The sequence below is a fragment of the Heptranchias perlo genome, chromosome 9, assembly GCF_035084215.1.
Source record: "Heptranchias perlo isolate sHepPer1 chromosome 9, sHepPer1.hap1, whole genome shotgun sequence".
NCBI lineage: Eukaryota > Metazoa > Chordata > Chondrichthyes > Hexanchiformes > Hexanchidae > Heptranchias > Heptranchias perlo.
In genome coordinates, this window is record NC_090333.1 from 51,943,016 (window position 1) to 51,970,845 (window position 27,830).

Genomic DNA, 27,830 nt, shown 5'->3' on the forward strand with positions numbered 1-27,830 from the left:
TCTCTGCAAAGGTTGAGTGACTCAAATATTGGCTGACATTCTCACTTTAACAGAACAACCTGAAAGGTTAAGTGAGTATGACTTGAATGTTCATGTTTACTCAATAAATTGCTGGATACTTCTGGACTGTGTTGTAGAACTAATGTCAAAATGCTGCGAGTTTCTATAAAGAAACCTGTTCAAAAACCAAAACAAGTCTCAACCTAGGGTTGTTATGTGGAATGAGCTCAGGGCAGTCTCAACCCAGTTTCTAGCTGGCATGGTGCAAAAGCGTCCATAATTTGACAGTCTCACTCAGAGACAGCACAAAGATGTTCGGTGTTGGAAACTGAAATATTCACACTGATACACAGGGGGATCGTTTGGAGCATCATGGAGTTTTACCCTGCAGTGCTTTCTGGTGTCTTAGGGCGATAACTTCTATTCCGCTCCCCCACCTCATGTATTACGGTATTGGGTCCTTGTCTTCTGATGTGTTGTGGTATCTCGGTCCCTCTGGCTTATTAAAGTGGGGGACACTCTCTCCGCAGTGCATTGCGGTTTATGAGCCCCTCTATACAGTGTATTAAGGTCGCGGCCCCTTTAGCGTCCGAAGTATGGTACATTCTCCTATATATTACGGTAGAGGTCACTCTCTCCGGTGTATTACGGTAGAGCCCCCTCTCTCCGGTGTATTACGGTAGAGCCCCCTCTCTCCGGTGTATTACGGTAGATGTCCCTCTCTCCGGTGTATTACGGCCGGGGGCTCTGGTTTCTGTCGCCGCCGCCCTGCTCATTCCTTTTTTCCCGGTACAAATGGCTGAGCGCCGCGCTTTCGCCCAGAAAATCAGCAGGTAAAAGATCCTCCTCCCGCCCGCTTTGCAGAGCCGTGGCTTTTCCGTGAATACCGACCGGTCGGTAACGGAGGCCTGAGCGCCCTCGCCAGCCCGGCCTTGCCCGGCCTTGTGCCCCCCGTAACAGCGAATAAAAATATAGCATTAATCACAGTGCATTGCAGTGCAGGATTAATGTTAAAGCATTGCAATCAATAAAATATAATTATAAGGCAGAATGGGCCACTTTAGTAAAAAAAATACAACGGAACATGATGCAGCGCAGAATCATAAAATGATTGCAATTAAATCAGTACAGAGTTTAAAACACACCGTGCAATGGCATCTAATTCAATTATGTAACATCGACAATACAAGCTCCTGTAATGTGATACGATATCGTGTAATATACAGTGCCGGGAGAAAGCGCAGCGCTGGACATAATGCAACTGATCGGATATAATCTATATTGTATATTTAATGTAACGATGCACAGCATAATTGTAAACTAAATGCAGTGCAGTACAATGTTAGAAAAAGTACCACGATGGATACAGTGTAATTCAATGGAATACAATAATCTTTATTGTATGCTAAATATATAAGACAATGTGACATTTATATACAGTGTAGTGTATGTTATATTAGAAAAGATACGCATTTGTGGACTCAGTGCACTGAGCACATTGTGCATTGGGGAACTTGTACGACTAAAGTTTAAATGTAAAAAGGTAGTTAAATTGTCGAAATGTGAGATTTTCCACATTCACACGTTTGCAGTAAGATAGTTTAAGAGTCAGTTTGGACAGTTTTTAAATCCGCTTTTAAAATGTTTGAAGTCCGGGAATGCAATCCTACAGATTAAATCTCAACTAAATTTTAAAAAGGACTACTACCAGCTGGCATTGCTAGCTTCACTTCTAACTATAGATCCTGATATGTGAACTAGGTTTTGCAGCCTGTTCAAATGAGTGATAATTTCTTTTAATAAAAATTACATTTTAACATTTCAATATCAATTATAGTTTGTGCTGCTTCTATGTATGTACGTGAAGAAAGTATTTTTTACATATTAAAATATTTGAATTCCAGCTGTTAAAATACTTTTTAAAACTACATGAATATTTGTGAGTTATAATGTTTAAAAGACCATTTTTTTTCAGAAATATCTTATTTTTTGGGGAGGAGGAGAATTTGCAATACTGTATTCAAGATCTAAGAAAGTGAGGCTTTTATTTGAATTATACATTACAGATGTGATCTATAAAGATACATAAATATAATCAGAACAAAGGTGATTATACAAAGATGGCATTTGACAGCATGCAGTGAGAAATTGGGAAGGGCTGGAGTTTCTGTCACAATTGCTGTGTAACTGTATTACTGGTCTTTGAGATTGTTATCTCAGATTGTGGCTGGTGGATTTTCTTTGTGGTACCTGTGGGGAACCCTAGAGCCCAAAAAAATGTTACCCAAGACTTGAATAGTCCTGTTGTGCTGCAGATTCTGCTCTGACACAACCTGGTTTTCATCTCGCATCACCAATTTAAGGGTGCATCTAATTATGACAAACAGTGCAAGTCTGACATTGCTTGGGTTGCAGTACAACTAATGCAAAGTCAGCCTTTTAAACTTCAAAGTTCAGAAATTGCTTTTAAGTTTTGATTTACTTCAACACCATTTTATTTGATAATTCTAACAAAGACTCAATGCCAGTAGAAGGGTTTTGTCCAAATAAAGTTTATAGAAACCAGATGGATAAGGCTACAGAACAGTGAAACATTCCCCATTGAGATCTAATTCTCCCAGTGAAAGTGTGATGCCTGACTGTGCAACTAGTCTGGCCTGTCTTGAATGACAACCTTTATGCTTTTGATGTGTAATAAAGAGCCAACAGGACAGTCAGCTCTTTGCTAACATAAAAAATGTTCCTGGTATGCAGGGTGGAGCTCTGCACATGTGTTGAAAAAGGTACCTTTTTTGCCATCCAGTCTAAGATCAGTTAATTTAGCACAGAGCAGGGATGGAACCTGCAATGTTCTTGGTTGGCATGGCTGAACAGTTTTATTTAATAGTTTTATTTTTTAATCAGAAAAGCAAGAGAATCAAAATAATTTCCTGTACATTAAGTTTAATCTCATTAGTAAAACATTTTTTTCTAAAGTTTTTGCATCAGCCCACATGTTGTCCCAGATTCAATTGCCTAGAATTCCAAGTCACTGTGCTCCTACCATCTGTATTTTATTTGCAAACCTTCACTCTTCATTCTCTTGCATGAAGCTGATAAATATTTTAGAAAGGGTTACACAGTATACTTGTTTTAGGAGGATACACATGGACCTGAGTCCTCCACAGGTCAAATTTCACAGTGTAAGTTCTAATGTTACCCTAACATAGTATTGAAGCATCCTGGCTGGAGGGTTGATGTGTTCTTAATTAAACCTGGACACAGTGCTGCGTGCTTGAGATTCTTGACTCAATACTCTAAAGTAAAATACATTTTTTTTCTTTCTAGGACTGTGGCAGCTGAGGTAAGGAAGCAAATCTCTGGCCAGTATGGCAGCTCTCCACAGCTGCTCAAAAATCTCAGTGTTGGGGCAAATGTTTCCCACCATTCAGTAAGTTAATTTTTTAAATATAATCTCTTAGAACTTTCAGAAGTTGTTGACCTTTACTTTTGTTTGATAAAGAAGCCTTTTGTTAAATTTGATGTTTCCTAGCTGGCTCAGTTAGTAACCATAGTAAACTGAACTGAGCCATATAGAGTAGGATAGTCCTAGATTCAATCTCTGGTATGTGCCATGTTAATTGATCCTCAGTCAGGGCAGCAGTAGGGGTTCTACAACTGTCCTCAGTACTCCTGCTCCTGATAGCTATCTTGTGACCCCTGCTGTAAAGTACTGGTGTGCGGAAATTGGAGGAGGGCAGGATTGGGCTCAGCTGTAATTACATCAAAGTCAAATAGCCTGTTGATACTCAGTGGCAAGGTTTCCACATTAAAAGGACACTTGGGTGAGGTACCAGTGGGTGGCCAAAGCCCTGCAACCATACTAAGCATAAGATTGAGTCTTCAGGGGAGGAAGGGAAACTTGATTGCATTTAATACTGTGTAAAATTACTACTTTTTGCTTTTGATCCTGTAGATGGCTACATGGCCATTTCTCCCTGAGGGAGAAAACAAAAAGAATGAGAAGGAAAAATTGACCAATTCCCAGTAGAAGTTGGTGTTCTTGCAACCTCCTTGTTAAAATCACAGGCTGATGTTCGACACTGGTTTGTGGAGGAGTGGTAATGAAATTGAGCTTAATGCAATCAATCGTACTTCCCACAATCAAATAATTATTAAAATGAAAAAATTTAAAACTTAAAATTAGAAATAAAACAGTAAAGGTGAAAATAAAGGATAGGTCAGTCAACCACTGAAAAGAGAAAAGAATACTTAAAATTTAAGATGCAGACCCTTTGTCAGAACAGGAAGATAAATAAGTCCCTTATTTGTTGTATCCACTGCTTATGGTGTGGTCTCCTCTACACTGGGGAGACCAAATGGAATTTGAATGACTATCTTGCCTAACATCTATCTCTGATCTATATGAAAGATGAACAAACAGATGAATAATCAAATCTTTTTTTCTGTTCTGAAGAAGGATATTGTCCTAAACATTAACCTGTCTTTTGCTCTCGAACCTGCTGTGTATTTCCAACATTTTCTGTTTTTGTTTAATACAGTTCATTGCTGTGTTCAATGTGTTAACCTGTTGGAGATATCTGCTTTATGTTTGTTTTGCTACATGTGCATGTTTCATGTTAACAGTTCATAGAATCATAGAAATTTATGACACAGAAGGAGGCCATTTGGCCCATCGTGTCTGTGCTGGCCGAAAAAGAGCTATCCAGCCTAATCCCACTTTCTAGCTCTTGGCCCTTGTAGGTTATAGCACTTCAAATGCCTATCCAAGTGCTTTTTAAATACGATGAAGGCTTCTGCTTCTACCACCCTTTCGGGCAGTGAGTTCCAGACCCTCACCACCCTCTGGGTGAAAAAATTCTTGTCAGCTCCCTTCTAATGCTTCTACCTATTACTTTAAATCTACGGCCCCTGGTTATTGACCTCTCTGCTAAGGGAAATAGGTCCTTCCTGTCCATTCTATCTAGGCCCCTCATAATTTTATACACTTCAATTAAATCACCCCTCAGCCTCCTCAGTTCCAAAGAAAACAACCCCAGCCTATCCAATTTTTCGTCATAGCTAAAATTCTCCAGTCCTGGCAACATCCTTATAAATCTCCTCTGTAGCCTCTCTACTGCAATCACACCTTTCCTGAAATGTGGTGATCAGAACTGTACACAGTACTCTAGCTGTGGCCTAACTAGTGTTTTATACAGTTCCAACATAACTCCCTGCTCTTATATCCTGTGCCTCGGCTAATAAAGGAAAGTTTCCTGTATGCCTTCTTAACCACCTTATCTACCTGTCCTGCTACCTTCAGGGATCTGTGGACATGCACTCCAAGGTCCCTCTGTTCCTCTACACCTCTCAGTATCCTTCCATCTATTGTGTATTCCCTTGCCTTGTTTGCCCTTCCCAAATGCATTACCTCACACTTCTCCGGATTGAATTCCATTTGCCACTTTTCTGCCCACCTGACCAGTCCATTGATATCTTCCTGCAGTCTACAGTTTTCCTCTTCACTATCAATCACATGGCTAATTTTTGTGTCATCTGCAAACTTCTTAATCAGACCCCTTCATTTAAGTCTAAATCATTAATATATACCACAAAAAGCAAGGGACCTAGTACTAAGCCCTGCGGAACTCTACTGGAAACAGCCTTCCAGTCACAAAAACACCCGTCGACCATCACCCTTTGCTTTCTGCCACTGTGTCAATTTTGGATCCAACTTGCCACTTTCCCTTGGCTTTTACTTTTCTGACCAGTCTGCCATGTGAGACCTTGTCAAAAGCCTTGCTAATCCATGTAAACTACATCAAACATGCTACCCTCATCGACCCTCCTTGTTACCGCCTCAAAAAATTCAAGTTCAGTTATATGTCTTAATGTAATAACATGATGCTTACTTTATTGTTGGGTAAGAGGGAATGATCATTGTTTGTGGAGGGCAGAAGGGTTAAAAAGATGAGATGTGAGGATGGATCAGTACTCTTGAGATTTGTGTCGAGAGTGTTTTACCTGCATATAACTAGTGGGAACCTGGGAGTGCTCCATGCTGAGAGTGGATGCCCAATGTAAAGTGTTTCATTCCCTAGCTTCACATCCCTCAATTTGACCACAGAAATTAATTTTAAAAACATTACAAAGATCAAGTCCTAGATGTACAGGATATTTTTTTGAAACTATCAATTTAATGGTTTTACCCATTTAAAAATCTGTTCTTGAAAGTTGAAATAAACATTAGAAATGGATCCTAAATTAAACAATGAAGAAACATTGAATCATGAATGTAAAGAATATGGTAGACAGGGAGTGGGGGGGGAGGGAAGGAAGTAATTTATTGTGGTATGTGATCAAAGGATTACCCTTGACAGTGCCCTCAAAGCTCCGGAATTCAGATTTTTGATTTGGTTTCTATTAAATGTAAATTTACTTTTAGTTGTAGGTGGGCAGAGACCTACGACAAAAATTCACTTGTCAGCTCAGATTTGTGGTTAAGATAAGCATATGAAAGATTTGTTGTGGTATATTTTGATAAGCAGCTGCACCCCAGCCACATCATTTTGAAAATGATAAGGCATGTGAAAGTTGTTGCATGGCTCATTTAAAAGATAAACGTAGTGCAGGAAAACCACTATCTACATTGCTGCTTATTATTTATTCGAGGCTATGAAATGTCTTGTTTTTTCTGTCCTGACCAAGAGGGTGGTTTGGCCAGTTGTTCCCAGATCTTTGCTAGTGGTCTTCTTGTGGCTACTGGGAAGCTAATAGACATGTTGGTGTCCTGCTGAGCTTTCCACTCAGCATCTTGTTACAATGGTGCAACTGAAATGGGGATCTTGAGGGAAACCAATACACCCTGCAAGCATTAGTGCTCCAGTGCACGGGACAATTGCACAACCTCTGCATTTGTTTTGCACTCAACAGTGGACACAGTTGTATTTTCTTGCATAAAGGTGATTAAATCAGATATTTTGAGATCGGACTGAAAATACAGTTGTGTAACCTCGTAGTGCTCTCAGGGCAAATTAGTCTACGGTACAGTGTGCAGCTAAAGTAGCTGTGCTAGAATCAGTAGAGCTGCTCATCCCCTAGACACAGTAATCGGTGATACTGGTTACTCCTAGAACCAGTTGTGCACAGTTTGATTGGATTTTGTTTTTTTCCTCTCCTCGTCTCCCGAAGATGACTCATGACCCGTCCTGGAGTACAGTTCCACAGGCATCGGCAGACCTTTTACACTTCGGACAAGTGGCCATTCTTCATGTTGAGCTTAGACAATGACTGTCAGTATTTGAGTGTGGAGGGCTTCACAGCCAGGCATGATCCTGCCCTTACCCATTGTCCACACACATGTGCTTTCCAGCAAAAGTCATTGGATGGTGATCACAGAAGAGTGATCAGGAACTGTAGCTGATTTATTTCCTTACCTAGGCCAGGGATGTTGAGGTGAATTGTGGAGCCCCTATTGCCATCCTTATTGACATCAACTAACTCACCTTGGGCAAGGGTTCAATCCTGGGTCTTTTCTGGTCTGTCATGCCTCAATATCACATTGGGCAGTATTGATTCATCAAGGCAACTCTTCTGTAGAGCAAGAACAGAAACCTGTCCATTATGTAACTATCCTTTGATCCTGAAATGTAAACAATCCATTATACTGGTCTTGATGCGCACATACAGTTAATGCGATTTTAGTACTGTAAATATGAAAGTAATATTGAAATAACTATGTTGAAAGTAATTAACAGCTCAAATGAGTCTCAGGAGTTCACACTTGTATCAGCTGTAGACTGTAGTGTAGTCTAATTTATTATTCAGCTGCATTCAGTCCTTACAAACACCCATAAGAAACATTTTTTTTAATGGAACAACTTCTGTTCCTCACACAGGCAACGCAGAATGTTTATACTTTTTACAACTGTTTCCCTTTTACCTGCGCATTACAGAAAATCCCATGCTAAACCACAGACATTTCTCTTAAGAGACTGCAACTGATGAACAGGAGACCTGAATTTACCTATTAAAACAGTCCTTGCATGCACAGACGTGATAACGACAGAACTGTTTTATCGTGTTTTGAAAGGATGCATCTTCTGTGATCTCATGCCGCAGCAATATGTTGTGTAATCTTAACTTATAGTAATCCATTAAAAAAAAATCTCTCCCTCCAATTTAGCGTTCTCCTTTCCTGAAAACACTGATTCATGTTACAGTTCCACAGGCACTGACCACACTCCAGTGCTTCACCTAAAGGACAGTTCTTCATATGGGAGTGTAGACAGTGAGTGTCAACTGGCTATTGGCTTGTGGACTCCACAAGTGCGCACTTTCGATCAGGAGTCACCGGATAGTAATTGGGAGTAGGAACTATAGCCAAGTTTTTTTTCTCCTTTAATTCTCATCATAGCCCAAGGCTACAGAGCTAGGTGTAGCACCTCCACACTTAGCACTGCCCTGCCTCACAAACCAGAAGGCAAATCTTGTACTTTGCTGACATGTGTGGCTCAGCCACTCACTGGCTAAACTTGCTGAGCCATCAGGGGAGCTCAGTACCACATCCTTAGTTTCCTGGAGAGGGGATTTGCTTTGTGGAAGCATTATTTCCTGTTTGCATATCTGTAAGAAGTGATGTGATGACTGACCTCAGTAATTCTTGGATGTTAACCAAGCTTAATGAGTGATTCCCTCTCATTTAACCTTGGATTCCTTTCAGCTTTGCTGGAAGCTGTTTGTGCATTGATCCACATGTCTGTAAATTTTCTGAAATGACTTGTCACCTCAATAACCTCCAAGCATTTGGCAAAGTTACACCAAGCCTGAGATTGATTTTCTCTCCTCACATTCTCAGGGCTTTTTGGCCACTGTGAAACTGTTTAGATTTTTGTCTAGTAAACGTTGATCTGTGATGTAAATAAGATTCTGATTTTAATTCCCCCCCCCCCCCCACCCACCCACCCACCCACCCATTCAATTTTCTCCCCTCCTCCACCTAAAGGTGCTGACTAATGGTGAAATACATTTCCTCAGGTGCTGGCTGCCTTCCATTACCTCGCCCAAGTATCCATTCTTCATATTCAAGTCTAGACAGTGAATGTCAGCAGGCATGCCTTCCAGCAGAGGTCACTGGATAGTGAACACAAGTGGGAACCCTGGCTGATTTTTATTTTATTTTTTTCCACTGAGGCCAGCTGAGCAACCACTGCCCTGGTTGCGATAAACCTCGGAACCTTTCTGGTCTGCTTGGCTTAATGCTGCACCACATGGTGTATTTACCCACTGAGCCAGAGGGAGAGCTTTCTTTTTTAAAAAAGGTATTTTTGCCTGGTATTCTTTCTTGCCAAATAACTATTTCTGTCTTAAGGGGTGGGCAATCTGCTCCCAGATCTCTGCCAAAGTTGCTCTAAACTTTGGCCTTTGGCGGGTGCCTCCTCCCTTTCCTCTCTTGCTATGGAGAAGTACACTGGCTCAGCTTGACTCAGCACAACTCCTGAGATTGGGAACAGAACATATGCAGAATTGTGAATTTGAATGGCAATTTAAAAGCTCTATTGGTGACTTTCTTATGAGGTGCTACATCTGTCTTAACCCTTAGACCACTTGTTGGTCTCACTGGACCAAATTGTGAACTTGTGTACTGTGAGCTGAAATAAATGCTAACATTGCAATAATAAAGCTAATCTGTGATAATGTTAATGCTGCATTTCATATCTACCTATTTTAAATACTTATAAATTATAATGTATGTATTATAATTAAGAAATCTTTTATATATCACATAAATCTATATGCCACATCTGGAATTGTACATATCTGTAGTGTGAAAAATCATCCATCAAACTTTTCTAATTGGCTTAAATAACAATTGCCTGTTCAGTTAAGCATGGCTAATTTATTCAAATGTTTGACAGATAAAACAAAAAGCTACCAAACTGGATCATGAAACCAAACAAGTCATTTCTTTTCCAACCAATCTGGAAACACTAACTATTACCAAATGAACCAGTCAAACCGCTGAAATGATTAGTTTCAGCCACTTTCTTTTGGTTTCTGACCCAGTTGAGTTAATGTCTATATAAAGAACATAATGTATGAAACACATTAAAACAAAGTTCACAATATAATAAAAAGAATCAGGCGTGCTATAGAATTGGATGTAGTGTGTTTGAAATTTCTATAATAAAGCTTGTTTTGAGAGGCCTTTGTGTTCTGAGGGGTAGACTCTTTTTCTCTTCTCCTTCTCTAGAGTTAGGCCCAATTGCGCATACACACTCTGGGGCCCTATTTTTTTTTAACCTGTCATATTTCAGAAGGATGAAGGTTATGTCACAGGTGTTACCAAATTAGCCCTTTTAAAAAAAAGTTTTCTGCACTCCTCTCCTGAAGGTGTTGACTTATGCTAGGTTACGATACAGGTACTTTGCCCAAGTTGCCTTTCTTCATGTGAGACCATGGACAGTGAAATTTTGCCGATTAATTGACTGTGAAGGGCATTACACCCGAGTCTGATCATGTCCTCATTTAATTGATTTTTGTTAGTTAAGAGTATGAAGTGATATGGATCTAAGGCGGATAAATGGAGTTGAGGTACAGATCGGCCATGATCTAATTGAATGGTGGAACAGGCTCAAGGGGCTGAATGGCCTACGCCTGTTATGATCAGCACATTTTCCAACTGAGCCTGGGCCAATAGGAGTTTATTAGAAGGTGTGCATTCGATGATGGAGTGAAAACTTTTAAGATCATCCTAGATCTTTCAACAAAAAAAACATTTTGCAAAGAAGTAATTCAGTTTAAGTTGGGCAGATTTCAGACAATAATTAACTCTGGAAATGTGTGATTTCCAGGTTCCGCTAACTGAAGCGGTGGATCCAGTGGACTTTGAGGATTATGTGATAATGCACCCTCCTATAGTTGATCCAGGTCCCTTAAGGGACTTGCTGGAATTCCCTCCAGATGACGTTGAAGTTATCTACAGCCCTAGAGAATGCCGAACACTAGTGCAAGCTGTACCCGAAGAAAGGTAAGAAATTCATTCTTAACTATGCAAAACAAAACAGTTTGATTAGATGTAAACTTAAGTGTTCAAATAAAAATGAAAACAAAAAGAGTTATTATGCACAGCAGGTCAGTCAACATGTGAAAGAGAAAGCTAGGGTGGATGGAGGGTCCCACCTGAAACATTAAATGTTGCAGATGCTGATGGATTTGCTATGCATTTCCAGTATTTTCTGTTTTTATTTCAAAGTTTCAGTATTGCAGTTTTTTTTTATCACTACAGTTTAATTAGACGAAAGAAAGCCGGCTGAGTTACAAGCAGTTTACTTTGTCAAGCTGATCTTGAATCTCTTTGCTCACGCCAATCTTAAGGATATATTTTGTAATAAAAAAGGCGGACAAATAAGTTACTGGAACTATTAACAGAGAATTAGAGTAACCCAGAGTATTAAAAAAAATAGGTGAAGAAATTGCAGATGTGTTAGTTAGAAGTTTCCATAACACTCTAGATTCAAGAATTGCGCCTTTGGATTGGAAAATTTTATTTAAGAAGGGAGGGAGGGAGAAACCAGGTAACGAAAGACCAACTTGCGGGGGGAAGTTACTGGAATCTATTATCAGAGATAGAGTGGCTGAACACTTGGACAAGTATGATTCAGAAGGCATTTGATAAGGTTCCGCATGGGAGATTATTAACAAATACGAAAGCACATGAATTGGGGGTAACCTTGCGACATGGGTCGGTAATTGGTTGGCAGGTAGGAAACAGAGAGTAGAGATAAAGGGAACATTTTCTGATTGGTGAGATGTGACAAGTGGTGTTTCCCAGGGATCTGTACTGGGGCCTCAGCTTTTCACCATATATATTAATGACTTGAATGAAGGAACAGAGAGTTGTATGTCCAAGTTTGCAAATGACACTAAGTTAGGACGTACAGTAAGTTGTGTAGATGAGAGCAGGAAATTGCAAATGGACATAGTCAGCTTAAGTGAGTGGGCAAAACTATGGCAGATGGGGTTCAATGTGAAGAAGTTTGAGGTCGTCCACTTTGCATCTGAAAAAGACAAATTGGAATATTTTTTTAATGGTGAAAGACTAGGACCTATGGAGGAGCAAAGGGATTTAGGTGTCCAGATACACAAATCACTAAATGCTAGTACACAGGTACAAAAAGTAATCAGAAAGGCTAATGGAATGTTGGCCTTTATCTCAAAGGGGTTGGAATACAAGAGTGAGGAAGTTATGCTTCAGTTATACAGAGCCTTGGTCAGATCCTAACTGGAGTACTGCATTCACTTTGGGCATTGAGCCTCAGGAAGGATATATTGGTCTTGGAGGGAGTATAGCCTAGAGTCACCAGAATGATACCAGGACATAAAGGGGTAAAATATGAAGACAAGTTGCTTAAACTTGGTTTGTATTTCCTTGAGTTTGGAAGCTTGAGGGGTGATCTAAACGGGATGCTTAAAGCGATAAAGAGATTCTGTAGGGTGTATACAGAGAAACTATTCCCGCTGATGGGGGAATCCAGAGCAAGGGGGCATAATCTTAAAATTAGAGCTAGGCCACTTAGGAGTCAAATCAGGAAGCACTTTTTCACACAAAGGGCAGTGGAAACCTGGAAGTCTCTCCCCTCAAAAGACTCAGGAAGCTGGGCCAATTGAAATTTTGAAGACTTAGATCGATATTTTTTTGTTAAGTAAGGGTATCAAGGGATATGGAGCAAAGATGGGTAAGTGATCAGCCATGATCTAATTGAATGATGGAATAGGCACAAGGGGCTGAATGGCTTACTCCTGTTCCTATGTAAGAATCACTGGAGATTGTATTGCTCCATAAGGCATTGGTCAGATCCCATCCTCAAATACTGCTTGCACTTCTCGTCACCTGCTTTACAGTGAATATTATTGTCCTTGAGAAGGTACAGACAGGAACAACAAAGATGATTCCGGACATTCAGGAATCTAAGCTATAAGGAAAGGCTAAAGAAGTTGGGCTAGCTTTCTTTGTGTGGAGGGTTGGGGGTGGAGGGGGGAGGAGGGAAGGAGACTAAAGTGAGCTAACTCATGTTTTCAAAGTTATGGAGGAACTTAACAAAGTTGATTTATTGTCTTGAAGGATTAAAAAGCCAAGGAACAGATGTTAAAAATTAAGAGTAAAAGAAGGGTAGTCAAATGGATCATTTTTACACATAAAGAGGTTGGGTTCTTCACTTAATTCAATTAATTTAAATTGTCTGATAATCCAACATTTTTAGCACTAAATTTTGTTGTGTTTTTATGTTGCTTAATTCAAATTAATGAACAATTCAAAGTTTCTTAGCTCAAAAATGACCGTGAATTATTAGCAGACTGTAATCGAGTTGTTGAGTAGGTTATTATGCAAGGCCCATTGATGCAGCCAACATAAATAGATGCAAGAGACAATTGGATACGTTTCTGGAGAGAGAAAGGATTGAGAGAGATGGCGAGAAGGCAGGTGGATGAGGTTAATCTATCAAAAAGAGATGGGTTTGCTGGTCATAATGGCACTTTTTCCCTAAAGTTTTTTGTGTTATTAAAACAAATGAGTTGGATCATGTAATCAATACAGAACAAATTTTATTTTATATTTAAATTCTAGATATTGTGTTGCATTTTTTTTGGATTCAGGGTGAGCATTCTAAATATTAATCTGTGGGAAAAAAAATGTCCATTTAGTTTAGGTGTGGGGTACAAATTAGTGGGATTATGTTTCTCGCAAGAAGCCACAAACTTTTTATAAGACAGCAACTTAATTTGTACCACACCTTTAACATCTTAAGGTGCTTCACAATTGGGGATCAGAGCAGAAGGCACTGTTGAAGAGGGCGATTTTAAGACGGTCTTTGAAGGTAGGAAGAGATGTAGCAAGGCAGAGCGGTTTAGAGGAAGAATTCCACAGTGTAGGGCTGAGATGACTGAAGGCTATGTCACTGTATACAGCATGAAATAAATTTGTGATTTTGGCATATTAGCCCAGTTCTTAATGCATGTGGTTAACAGTACAAAAATGCTGCTAATTTGGCAGTCTGACATGGAGTAGTCCGGCAGATGGGTTCTGAGGGAAAGGGAAATTAGATGGGTGTATTAGGCAATGCTGATATGGGGTTGGAAGTAAGGCGCGTTGTTGGGGCTATCCCACAGCTCTTTTATCTTGCTTTATTATCTCACTGGAAAAGGCCATCTCTGACGAGTAGTTTGGAAAAAAGAAGGGAAGTTTGAGAAAAGCCAGTTGGTATACATATGGTTAGTAATTAATATATGCCCTTTTAACATCAAATCATATAATTTTACTGCATACAAAGAGGCCATTCAGCCTTTTGCACCTGTGCCATCTCTTTTAAAGAGCTATCCACTTAGTCCCATTCCCCTGCCCTATTGCCCTGGCCTTTTAAATTTTTCTTTTTAAAATATCCATCTCCTTTTTCAAAACTATTACGAATTCTGCTTCCATCACTGTTTCTGGCAGGACATTCCATATCTTAATAACCTCAGTGAAAAAAAACTCCTAACTTCTCCCTTTCTTCTTTTGGTGGTGATCTTAAATTCATGGCCTGACTCACCAATCTGAGGAAATATTTTTTCTCAATTTACCTGATAAAAAACCCTTTGTAATTTTGAGCACCACTAGCACATTGGGGGAAAAAATTAGATAAGGCATATTATTGGACGCAGGTAACGCGAACCACTACTAACTCGCGCCCGATGGCCCCTGCGCAAGTAGGATAAGACATTCGTCCGGCCTGAGTACTTACATACAAGCAGCATTGAAAAGTAGGCCTTATGCAATGATTCAAGTAAATGTGCACTCTCCACCAGCAGGGGGAGCCCCAATCTCTTACAGGTAGCTGGTACCTGTTATTTGCTAAAACAACAGTCTGCTGTCTGCATGGAGTCTGAACGGAGATCAGACATCGTACACATAAAACACAGTTGCAGGTCCCGTCCCTATGTTTACAAACTGATGAGTTATATTAAAACATTGAATAAAGGTTGTGCACTACTAAATCCCACATCCTCCAATCTGCATGCCACACCTCACCAATCTGCGTTGGTACCAGGCCTGCAACAGTACGTGCACCAAGGTTCTCTGCTGATGCACTAGAGGCCTCGGTCCCTCCTTCTATCCACCCAAGAGGTGGATAGAAGGAGGGACATCCTATATCTGCGGGGGTGGGGGAGGGGGCAAGAGGCCTTCCAGACATATGCCCAAAAGGCAGTGGGGGATGAAGTCAATGTCAGGTGCACAGCACCACGAACATAGATGCAGTGCAGGAGGAAGTTCAGTGCTTTGACACGTGAGGTCAACTGTCAAGTGGCGTCTCCAACCAACTGCGCCATTATACATTACCACTGTTACAAGCCGCCCACCCACAACTCACAGGCCACACACACTGGCAGCTATTCAACCAGACACACATCCCGCTTTCTTGCAGGAGAAGGTGGCGCATAACAGGAGGCAGCAAGTGGCAGTGGCATTTAGCCCCCCTGTTCTGCCATTCAATGAGATCATGGTTGATCTGTGACCTAACTCCATATACCCACCTTAGCCTCATATCCCTTAATGCAAATAAATCTATCAATCTCAGATTTAGAATTCACAATTGAGCTAGCATCAGCTGCGGTTTGCAGAAGAGCATTCCAAACTTCTCCCACCCTTTGCGTGTAGAAGTGTTTCCTAACTTCACTCCTGCACGTCCTGGCTCTAAATGTTAGACTAAATCCCAGTGTCCTGGTGTTCAAGTATAGGAGACTTCCATAAACAGTTACAAATGCATCAGCAGCCAGAAGCAATAATCCAGCCACTAACCTGTAAATCCTGCTTCGTCCCTTTAAATTGCGCTGGTGGGGGGTCCTCCATTCGCTCTAAGACACGTTCAGATGGTCGTGGTTAGGACCACCGTTCCCTCTAAGTTGCGCGCACGCACGGCCACAGAGCAGTCTTTTGTGTGCTGCGCATTTAAACATTCCGTCTGCGCGTCAAACCAGTCACCAGGCCCCTCTCTCACACTGACCAGTTCCCGGACCCCAGGCCCTTCTCGATCCCCGGTGCTCCAGCCCCAGGTGGGCTGCTCTGCCTCTGGTGCTGGGGAGTGTCCAGAGGTCCGAGTATCCGATCCCGTGGCTCTGGCCCCAGCTGCTGTATTGCTTACTGCGTTGCTAGGAAATACAGTCAGCGAGCAGCTGATTGGCTGCACAGAAACCAGACCAGGAAGTAAAATCCCTATCCCCAAATTCACACTGACTGATTTGTCAGCTTTTGTATTTCTGACTCAATTTAAAAATTCTGATTGCGCACAATTTATTTCTGTTTGAATCAGAGTCATTAAGCTGATTCAACAAAAAGCTGATTGGAATCATTCCCATCAGATAATTTTTAATACAATATAACAAGACTGGTCTGCTCAATCCAAATGCAATTTAAGAAACCCATGTCATAAATTATATAAATTTATAGGCCAATATAACATTAAATTGTTACAATTATCCATTATTTTGTACATTTGTTCTGTTTGTTATATATCCTGAATAATGTTTTCTAAAAAGATGTTCTATTCAAAGTTGTGATTTTTTTTTTATGGTGACACACACAGCCTATATATCGGTGCACAAACCCAAATTCATTCCGCACATGGCCGAAAAAAATTAGAAGGAACATTGGTTAAGACTGTGTGTTGAATTGAGCGTTATGTCCCAAAATGGTGTCTATCACTTTAAATCATCGTTGCACAGCCAAGATGCCATCTTGGCACTTCGGGAGGCCGCGTAACGCCCAAACAACGGATGCTACGTGGCCCAATTTCTAGCCCACTGTCATTTAACCTTCTCTGCTGTAATGAAAGGGTGCCAGTTTCTCTATTCCATCCTCATAACTAAAGCCTCTCATCCCAGGTATCATCCTAATGTATCTCTTCTCCACTCTCTCTGTGGCCATAGCATCCTTCCTAAAGTGGGACCCCCAAAACTGGGCACGATATTCTTTAGGATTTTGGGAGGAAATTCCATGGAATATCCTTTCCACTTCAATACATGGTGAAACACTTTAAGAGAACTGGTAATTATCTTGTTTCATCAGTGAAATGTTTTAAAATAGCACATATTTGGTGAAAGCCACTTTGTCTGCTCTTCATTTCTATAATTAGTGACATTTATATTCTTATTTTCAGTGACGTGGACCCTCATGTCAGGGACTGTGTGAAAACTTACACTGAGGACTGGGCTATAGTGAATCGAAAGTAAGTGTTAAGTTGTATATTCATTTTTACTAAACTTCAATCTTTGTGCTTAGTGAGATTTAACTATAATGCACTTTTTAAAATTCATATAACCAGGTATCACAAACTCAGCACAGGATTTAATCCCAACACACTTGACAAACAGAAGGAAAGGCAAAAGGGTTTACCAAAACAGATCTTTGAGTCAGATGAAATCCCAGACACCAACAGTTACCAGGATGATCAGGTGAAGAACTTCGTTGTCAGTATTTACAAAACAAAAATTAAATAAAATACCTGGGGTGAGTTACAGGCTGGTATCTAATCAAGGCGAAGTTATGTCTTATATGTATAGAATAATCGATACCCAGGAGTAAGGTACAGGTTGGAATCTACTTGAAATTAGATGACATCATAAAATAAGAACTTTATTTATATATTGCCTCCTCAAGTCTTTCAAACGTCTCAAAGTGCTTCACACACAATGAGTTACTGGAATTGTAGTCACTTGTGCAAACAAATGAGGCACCCACCCCACGGAGGCCCAACAAACAGCAATGAGATGAACATCCAGTTGATATATTTATTCTATGAGAAAATATGGATCAATAATAAACCATCTTTCAGATGAGATGTTAAACCGAGGTCCCGTCTACCCCCTCAGGTGAATGTAAAAGATCCCATGGCACTATTTTGAAGAAGAGCAGGGGAGTTCTTCCTGGTATCCTGGTCAATATTTATCCCTCAACCAACACCTAAAGACAGAGGATTCGGTGATTGTCACATTGCTGTTTGTGGGACCTTGCTGTGCGCTAATTGGTTGCTGCGTTTCCAACGTTACAACAGTGACTACACTTCAGAAAGTACTTCAGTGGCTGTAAAGCGCTTTGGGACATCCCAAGGGCATAAAAGGCGCTACATAAATACAAGTCTTTTTATCTTTACCAGCAAAATGTTCTGCAGAAGAACCCTAATTCCCAGAGGTAATTAATCAAAGCTCCAGAATATTCACTCTCCTTGTATCTCAACTATTCAACCCTGATCTGCAGTTCTTTGCAGAGAAAATTATTTTCTGTGTACTATTATGGTAATTTAGAGATTTTGCTAACAACGGTCTTCCCCAAATTTAGCATCAAAAACTCTAGATTTGTAGGCCACTTAACTAAAAACAGTGCTAGTTGAGAGGCACAGGATAGTTTAGTAGATCAGACACTGGCCTTTCACCTCTGGACATCAGTTCAAATGAAGCCCACAGTAAATGGTTTTGAGGTGGTCTCATTCATGATCTTGGTTGGCCTGGGTGCACAGCACAACCTTTACCTGGGCAGTAGTTGTCACTGATTTGGCTGTCTCAGTCGAGAGGTTACAAGACATCTGGGAAGTAAAAAAAAGTTCACACTGGTGAGTTAGGAGGTGCCTTTCAGAGGTTAGGGTGAAGGATATTGTTAGGATAGACCAGACTGAGTATTACTTTTTGAATTGAATCCAAGTCATAGTGCAACATGTAGATTACTATACACACAGCCTTCACGGTACTATAGTAACTTACTATAAACAGCAAGCAAAACAAGCACATTGCACTTTTGTTGCAGGGACATCATTCATCTATGTTTGCACTCCATTGGGAGTGGTATTTAAATTATTCAATTTCCCCCTTTTTAAGTTAAAAATGTTAAATTTAATTTTTCCTTTAATAAATATTGAAGCACCCACTGCGTAAATAATCTAAATGTAAATCTAAATCTAAATCTAAAACCACTGTCAAACTCTGATTTACATTTACCTGACATAATTCACTTGTAGATTTGTTGCTTAAGATTATATATTTCTTGAGCAATAAAATAAAGATTTGTTTATCTCTCTGCTGAATCACAGATCCTGTGTTTTGCACAGTTTAAATAGTGTGTATCTGGGATTGCAGAATGTCTCCAAACAATACTTAGTTCTGTGGTGGTAGTTTTTCTCTAAATGAACTTAAAGTAATGGTATTCATAATATAGCCGAAGAGTCATTTACTCAGCAGACATGCTGCTCCATGTCCCTTGTGGACTTCTGTTCATTGCAGTGTTTTGTTTCCTCTTCTGTCTTACCAGCAAAAAAAATCAAGAGAATGATAATAGAAGGGTTATCCCAGCATTCACAGAGCAAGTGAAAAACCCCTATTTAATATAACTAGGTTGTCCCAGCATTCACAGAGCAAGTGAAAGACCTCTTTTACTAGAACTGTACTGGCCATCTAATTTTTTTTCTCTTCCAGTGAGGAAGTGCCAGGGCTTCATTCAGCATCTGCCCATTCATAGTATAGTTGAAAACAGGAGCTCACTATGTGGGGATTTGCAGGCATGGATCTGCACCCTGACAGTACATTGCTTTGCAACATTCCTGAGAGTGGCCCTTGAATAGGACATTGATTTTTATTGTGGTCTTCAACAAAAAGTTAGAGCGTGGAACTAAAGAAATGACTCTCTAATTACAGGATGATTTGAAACGTCGTTCTGTGTCAATAGATGATACCCCTAGAGGTAGCTGGGCCTGCAGTATTTTTGACCTCAAAAACTCGCTTCCTGATGCCGTCCTTCCAAATCTACTTGATCGATCACCAATTGAAGAAATAGACCAACAGAACGAAGAACAGAGGAAGGGAAATCGACACAAGGAGCTGTTTGCACTTTATCCGGCACCGGATGAGGTTGGAAAATTAACCATGTGTGTTTGATGGAGCTCTGTACAATGCAATTTCATATTGAGATCTTTTCAGTGCCATGTAACATGTGTTTTATGTAAAGATAAACAGTATTAATTTGGCACTAATTGGTGTTAATTGGCCACTTCACTCAGAAACCACCGGATGACAGGTGTGGGAAATGAATAATGTCAGAGTGGTGTAGTAGGAGGTACTATTCTGAGATTAGAAGGAGTTTTGCTCCACATCTATCCTGTGAAATGCCTGCCCTGGGAGCACTTGATGCTGACACTGGATATCTGAATTGGCAAGTGTTCCATTATCTAGTGCTAACATTCCTCACAATGATAAGTACTAAATTCACAAATCAAATAAAGTTAGCACATAAAAATTATATTTTGTTTATGTATTATATATAATACTCTGTGTGTGTGTGTGTGTGTGTGTGTGTGTGTATATACATACATACATACACGCACACTCACAAGAGATCTACTTAATCACTTGCTATGATGTGAGCTGACACTTATTTTTCTCCATTTTCAAAATGTTTAAACCATTTCTGCATAAATTAACTTTTTGGCACTAATATAATGCAACATTTCCCCTTTTTTATTCAATATAACTTTCTCCTATGCTCCTCAGTCTATCGAGGACACACATCATCCACAGCTGAGCTTGCGGGCAGATTGCTGTTCCTGCAATCAAGCATGTGGATTGGGTGCTGTTCCCCAGTTGAGTGTGTGGCCAGTTGCTTTGAAACCAGCCATGTGTAAAAAAAAGTCTTTGGGAGTGACTCTGCCTTTGATTTTTTTTTTTCCCCACTTCTGTTCTGGTTGGTGAGTTCCTGCCTTTCACTTCGTACTTTCATTTCCCCATTCCCAGACATGCAGAAGAACAAGAACTTGGCATTGAGCAAGCCCTGCCACTCCCCACCCAACTCCTTCACTTGCAGTTGGCCAGGAATTCTTTTTAAATAACATTCACGGTTTCCCCCTGCAATTTTGAGTGTTTAGTGTTGTTGGAGCCTGGATGAGTGCAGCTCCAACAACACTCAAGCTCAACACCATCCAGAACAAAGCAGCCCGCTTGATTGGCACCCCATCCACCACCCTAAACGTTCATTCCCTTCACCATTGGCACACCGTGGCTGCAGTGTGTGCCATCTACAGGATGCACGGCAGCAGCTCGCCAAGACTTCTTCGACAGCACCTCCCAAACCTGCGACCTCTACCACCTAGAAGGACAAGAGCAGCAGGCACGTGGGACCAACACCACCTGCACGTTCCCTTCCAAGTCACACACCATCCTGACTTGGAAATATATCACCGTTCCTTCATCGTCGCTGGGTCAAAATCCTGGAACTCCTTACCTAACAGCACTGTGGGAGAACCTTCACCACACAGACTGCAGCGGTTCAAGCAGGTGGCTCGTCACCACCTTCTCAAGGGCAATTAGGGATGGGCAATAAAAGATGGCCTTGCCAGCGACGCCCACATCCCATGAACGAATTTTCTTCGCTACTCTCTGACTCAGTCGTGGGAGACAGTTCACAGATTTCAACAGCCCACTGTCTAAGTCACCATTCTTCATGTATGAGCCCACTTAGTGAGTGTCAGGCTATCCAGCACTAGAGGGCATCATAAACTTCCCTGATCCTGTTCTCACTCAATACCCATTTGTGCACTTTTTAGCAGAGCTCACTGAGCAGCAATCAGGAGCGGGAGTCCTCGCTAATTTAGGAACAGTAAGACTAATCGTAGCATCCCAACTGCTGCCCTGGCTAGAAATAAGCTAACTCAACACAGACGGAGAATTGAATCTAGGATCTTCTGACCTGAATGGCTCAATACCACACAATGTAGTGCATTTACAAACAGAGCCATTGGGGGGCCTCTCAGATGGCCTAATGAGGACTGTGACTTTGTGAAATACATGTTAGACTTTTTGTATCCTCTTTTTTTTGGGAGGCTGTGCCAAGCAGTAAATCATTGTTGGTGGACCCTAAACTAATGGTGAGCTAACTTCAGTTCTCTGTTTGAAACCAGGATGAACCAATAGAAAGACACAGTATTCCTGAAGTTCCCAGAGAACACTTCGGCCAAAGACTGCTTGTAAAATGCTTATCATTGAAGTATGTGGATTTTTTTTTAAAAAGTTGTGAATTATTAAATTTTTATAAATACAAAACATTCCATAGCAACTTTAAAAAAAAATTCTTGTCTTTATAGATTTGAAATTGAAATTGAACCAATTTTTGCAAGTTTGGCTTTATATGATGTTAGAGAGAAGAAAAAGGTTGGTACTGTAAATCTTTTTTGCCATTCTCACTCTTTTGTTTCCCTCCTCTCGTAAAGATGCTGTCAATCTTGTCAGGGTATGGTTCCATAGCACTGACAATACCTGCTCCAGTACCTCACCCAAGTGACCATTCTAAATGTGTGATCAACTAAAGAGTGTGTCAACAAGCTATTGAACCATGGAGGGCATTAACGGCTATGCCTGATTCTGTCCATGCATTTCTCACCAGACAGGAATTGAGAGCAGAAGAGGAAGTCATGTCTGACAAATTTGCTTGAGCTCTTTGAGGACATAACGTACAGGGTGGATAAAGGGGAACCAGTGGACGTAGTGTATTTAGACTTCCAGAAGGCATTTGACAAGGTGCCACGTAAAAGATTATTGCTCAAGATAAAGAATCACTGGATTGGGGGTAATATTCTGGCATGGGTGGAGGATTGGTTATCTAACAGGAAGCAGAGAGTTGGGATAAATGGTTCATTCTCGGACTGGCAACCAGTAGCCAGTGGTGTTCCGCACGGGTCGGTGCTGGGTCCCCAACTCTTTACAATCTATATTAACGATTTGGAGGAGGGGACCGAGTGTAACAAATCAAAGTTTGCAGATGATACAAAGATGGGAGGGAAAGTAGAGAGAGAGGAGGACATAAAAAACCTACAGGGGGATATAGACAGGCTGGGTGAGTGGGCGGAGATTTGGCAGATGCAATACAATATTGGAAAATGTGAGGTTATGCACTTTGGCAGGAAAAATCAGAGAGCAAGTTATTATCTTAATGGCGAGAAACTGGAAAGTACTGCAGTACAAAGGGATCTGGGGGTCCTAGTGCAAGAAAATCAAAAAGTTAGTATGCAGGTGCAGCAGGTGATCAAGAAGGCCAACGGAGTGTTGGCTTTTATTGCTAGGGGGATAGAATATAAAAACAGGGAGGTATTGCTGCAGTTATATAAGGTATTGGTAAGACCGCACCTGGAATACTGCATACAGTTTTGGTGCCCATACTTAAGAAAAGACATACCTGCTCTTGAGGCAGTACAAAGAAGGTTCACTCGGTTAATCCCGGGGATGAGGGGGTGGACATATGAGGAGAGGTTGAGTAGATTGGGACTCTACTCATTGGAGTTCAGAAGAATGAGAGGCGATCTTATTGAAACATATAAGATTGTGAAGGGGCTTGATCGGGTGGATGCGGTAAGGATGTTCCCAAGGATGGGTGAAACTAGAACTAGGGGGCATAATCTTAGAATAAGGGGCTGCTCTTTCAAAACTGAGATGAGGAGAAACTTCTTCACTCAGAGGGTAGTAGGTCTGTGGAATTTGCTGCCCCAGGAAGCTGTGGAAGCTACATCATTAAATAAATTTAAAACAGAAATCGACAGTTTCCTGGAAGTAAAGGGAATTAGGGGTTACGAGGAGCGGGCAGGAAATTGGACATGAATTTAGATTTGAGGTTAGGATCAGATCAGCCGTGATCTTATTGAATGGCGGAGCAGGCTCGAGGGGCCGATTGGCCTACTCCTGCTCCTATTTCTTATGTTCTTATAAACCCGTGCTGATTTTTCTCCGCCTTAGCCCATGGACATTGAGAACCATCAACTGCCTTGGCTGAGATCAACCAATTGAGGAATCCTCCTGGTCTGCTTAGCTCAGTTCCACATGGACAGTGCCTTGACCGACTAAGCCGTCAGGGAAACCTTAAATGAGATTTTTTCTTCTATAAAGTTGGTTCGTACTAGCTTTAGAAATTCCACTGCATTTTGAAATGAATGGAGCTCTGCATACTCATTTATGTCAAAAAACTACTTTTGAATCTTGCTTCACAGTGTAAGAAATGGGCTTATATTCAGAGAATAAGTGAATGGCATCTTCATTATTCTATGTATCGAGGAGATTGGTGAAGTGTACAGTTCACAGTTTTGTACTGTATATTCTTCCTTTACTTGTTTTATACAAGTAAGCTATCTGTTTGGTTCAGAGACCAAGGGGTAAATTTTAACAAGTGGGTTGGGGGCGGGTGGGAGGTTAAAATAACAGCTTTTTGGAGCAGGACCGCATCCCGGCTCCAACTCGCCCATTTCTGGCTTTGACCCAGGCAGGTTTGTATGCGTGTCGACAGCAGACACCAGGAAGTCCTGCCCCCACTTAAAGCCAACAGGCCATAAGAACATAAGAAATAGGAGCAGGAGTAGGCCATACCGCCCCTCAAGCCTGCTCCGCCATTCAATAAGATCATGGCTGATCTTCGACCTCAATTCCACTTTCCCTCCTGATCCCCATATCCCTTGATTCCCTTTTGAGTCAAAAAATATATCAATCTCAGCCTTGAATATATGCAACGACTCAGCATCCACAGCCCTCTGGGGTAGAGAATTCCAAAGACTCACAGCTCTCTGAGTGAAGAAATTCATCCTCATCTCAGTCCTAAATGGCTGACCCCTTATCCTGAGACTATGCCCCCTAGTTCTGGACTCTCCAGCCAGGTGGAAACAGCCTCTCAGCATCTACCCTGTCAAGCCCTCTCCGTATCTTATATGTTTCAATGAGTTCACCTCTCATTCTTCTAAACTCCAGAGAGTATAGGCCCATTCTACTCAATCTCTCCTCATAGGACAACCCTCTCATCCCAGAAATCAATCTGGTGAACCTTCGTTACATCGCCTCTAAGGAAAGTATATCCTTCCTTAGGTAAGGAGACTAAAATTGTACACAGTACTCCAGGTGAGGTCTCACCAAAGCCCTGTACAATTGTAGTAAGACTTCCTTACTCTTGTACTCCGACTCCCTTGCAATAAAGGCCAACATACCATTTGCCTTCCTAATTGCTTGCTGTACCTGCATGTTAACTTTCTGTGTTTCGCATACAAGGACTCGCAATCCCTCTGAACACCAACATTTAATAGTTTCTCACCATTTAAAAAATATTCTGTTTTTCTATTTTTCCTACCAAAGTGAACCTCACATTTACCCACATTATGCTCCATCTGCCACCTTCTTGCCCACTCACTTAACCTGTCCACACCCCTTTACAGACTCTTTGTGTCCTCCTCACAGCTTACTTTCCCAACTAGCTTTGTATCATCAGCAAACTTGGATATGTTGCATTTAGTTCCTTCTCCTAATATAGATTGTAAATAGTTGAGGCCCATCACAGATCCTTGCGGCACCGATACTTAAAAGGGCAATGTACCTCATTGAAATACTTGAGGTACTTAATATTTTAATATTTTGAGTATTGGAACATTAAAATGAATTTAACCATACCTGTTCGGGTTTCCCATTGCTTCTGAATTACGTCAGATGAAAGCAGGTGGGTAGTGCTGAATCCATGAGGTGAGTGCCTTTAATGCAGGAGTGCTTTATCCAGGTCCAACAAGCTCACTTGGCTGACAGGAACCCTGCGATCGGCCACCATCCTCCCCTCTCCCCCCCCCCCCCCCCCGGCCCGATGATGGACCCCACCCTGTTGTCCATTGCTGGCAGGACCCCCCCAAGTCGTTGCTGGCTGACACCCCCCCCCCCACCGATGTTGTTGTTGGCTGACACCCCCCACCCCCGATCCCCACTTCTGGCTGACCCCTCCCCTCCCCCCCTGATGTTGTCCATTTTCCCCCCCTCCCGATCTTTTCCAAGCCCAATGTTCACTCTATCCCTCCCGCCTCTCTCTCTGATTTGCAACTGCTTTCACTGCCGACGGGCAGCCAGCCTGTCAAACTGGCTGCCTGACGCATGGGAAACCTGGAAGCTCAAATACTTACCTTCAATTCACTTCCGGGCTCCCCACGTGAATATCTACGGACGTGTGGGATAGCCGATTCGGAGTAAAAATCATGCCCCAATTCTTAGTCTGATGGAGTGTATATTTAGTCTGACTTTGTAGGAAAGGAGAATCACATGACAGCATTCCAACAACCAGTGTTCAGAGTAAGGGTTTTCTGTTATGATCCCTGGTCTCATTCCGTTTATCTTGATATTGGGCTGGTTAAAGCACACTCCGGGTTGTAGGGATCATGAGGTCTGCTTATGGGACTGACTGATGACGGGTTGACACTGAAACCGAGGAAATACCTACCGTAAAAACATGACAGAGTCCCTTTGTCAGAATGGGTGGGCCTCCATCTGAAATATGAAACCTGTATTGTCTATCTTCAAATACCAACAAGCCTGCTATATAATCTCTGTATTTTCTGATGGGATGAAAGTTCTCTCTCTCTCACTCTCTGAATCCTGCATTGAAATTAGGTGGCATGGGCCCACAGCTCACTGATGATCAGACTCAGACAGGCCAAATGGTGGCCATTGTAGGAATGAAAAAATGTCATACTATTGCAATAGGAATATTTCTGTGAGGTCGGAGCAAGTTAGGAGATTCACCATACATCTAACCTGTTTTACACCTGACCTGGGAGTGTTTGATAGTAATACTGGCTCCCATTTTTAAGAGAACAAGAATTCACAAAAGAAAAATCTGAATGTAGGCCAATGTAATCTGGGCATTTAACAATCTTTTAAAAAAAAAATTCTGGTTTATAAGACTTGTGTAGGTAATGGTGCGAGGGTCCCCATTAGTCTTGTTATGAATTGTAGTTCCATATGTACATCTCTAGAGGGCAGTGTAGAGCTACTGTGACTGCCTTGGTTGTATATTATGCAGATATTTTCAACATTCAAAATATGTAAAGCAATCATTTTCTAATTTATACCAAATACTTTTTTAAAAAATAGATTTCAGAAAATTTTTTCTTCGATTTGAATTCTGAGCAAATGAAAGGCATGCTGCGACCTCATGTTCCTCCCGCAGCTATTTCAACGCTGGCTCGATCGGCAATCTTCTCAATCACGTATCCCTGTCAGGATGTTTTTTTAGTTATAAAGGTAAGAAGGAATTATATTTTAAATTATTTTCTCTTCTTTCTTGAAGGTGCTGACTGATGCTGAGGTACGGCACCACAGTACCTTGCTCTCGTACCCATTCTTCATGTGTGAGCCTAGATGGTGACTGCTGTTTGACCATTGTGGGGGGGGAGGGGGAGAAGATGGGGGCGGGCTTTATAATCTATGCTTTCTAGCAAGTCACCAGAAAGTAATCAGGAAAGGGGAACTCTGCCTGATTTCCCCCGCCCCCCACCCCCCCAACTGCTGTCCAAGGGTGTTCAGGCCAGTTGGAGATTCCTGGGCTGAAATCAACTAATTTATCACAGAAAAAGGATCAAACCTGGACCTTCCTGCTTTGCATGAATGAGTCCAGACTCCCTAAAGATCCATACTTCACCTTCCTCTTCCTCATCTACTTATTGCCCCTTGGCAATATCATCCGCAGACATAAAATCAGCTTCCATGTATACCCTGATGACATCCACTCAACCAATCCACCACCTCTCTTCCCCTCCTCCATTGCTTCCATGCTACCTTACTGTTTGTCCAACATCCAGTCTTGGATGAGCCTTAACTTCCTCCAAGTCAGCGTTAGGAAAATTGAAACCATTGTCTTCAGTCGCTGCTGCAAATTCCATATCTTCACCATTGACCCTATCCCTCTCTCCAGCCAATGTTTCAGGCGGAACCAAACTGTTCACAACCTTGGCGTCCTTTTTAAAAAAATTGATTCTTGGGATGTGGGCGAGTTGCCC

The 27,830-nt window shown here is 41.4% G+C and overlaps 1 protein-coding gene across 4 annotated transcripts in view; it reads left to right on the forward strand.

The window, feature by feature from the left end:
* Positions 1 to 735: 735 nt before the first annotated feature.
* dock7 (dedicator of cytokinesis 7) overlaps positions 736 to 27,830 on the forward strand; it is a 170,603-nt gene continuing 143,508 nt past the window's right edge. For all 4 annotated transcript variants that reach the window (XM_067990418.1, XM_067990415.1, XM_067990416.1 and 1 more), the window contains exons 1-9: positions 736 to 833; positions 3,328 to 3,430; positions 10,833 to 11,008; positions 17,172 to 17,240; positions 17,337 to 17,466; positions 19,696 to 19,908; positions 21,951 to 22,036; positions 22,134 to 22,200; positions 26,926 to 27,075. In XM_067990418.1, the coding sequence (XP_067846519.1) occupies positions 796 to 833; positions 3,328 to 3,430; positions 10,833 to 11,008; positions 17,172 to 17,240; positions 17,337 to 17,466; positions 19,696 to 19,908; positions 21,951 to 22,036; positions 22,134 to 22,200; positions 26,926 to 27,075 (1,032 nt within the window). In that variant the 5' untranslated portion in view covers positions 736 to 795. The remainder of the gene's footprint in view (positions 834 to 3,327; positions 3,431 to 10,832; positions 11,009 to 17,171; positions 17,241 to 17,336; positions 17,467 to 19,695; positions 19,909 to 21,950; positions 22,037 to 22,133; positions 22,201 to 26,925; positions 27,076 to 27,830) is intronic.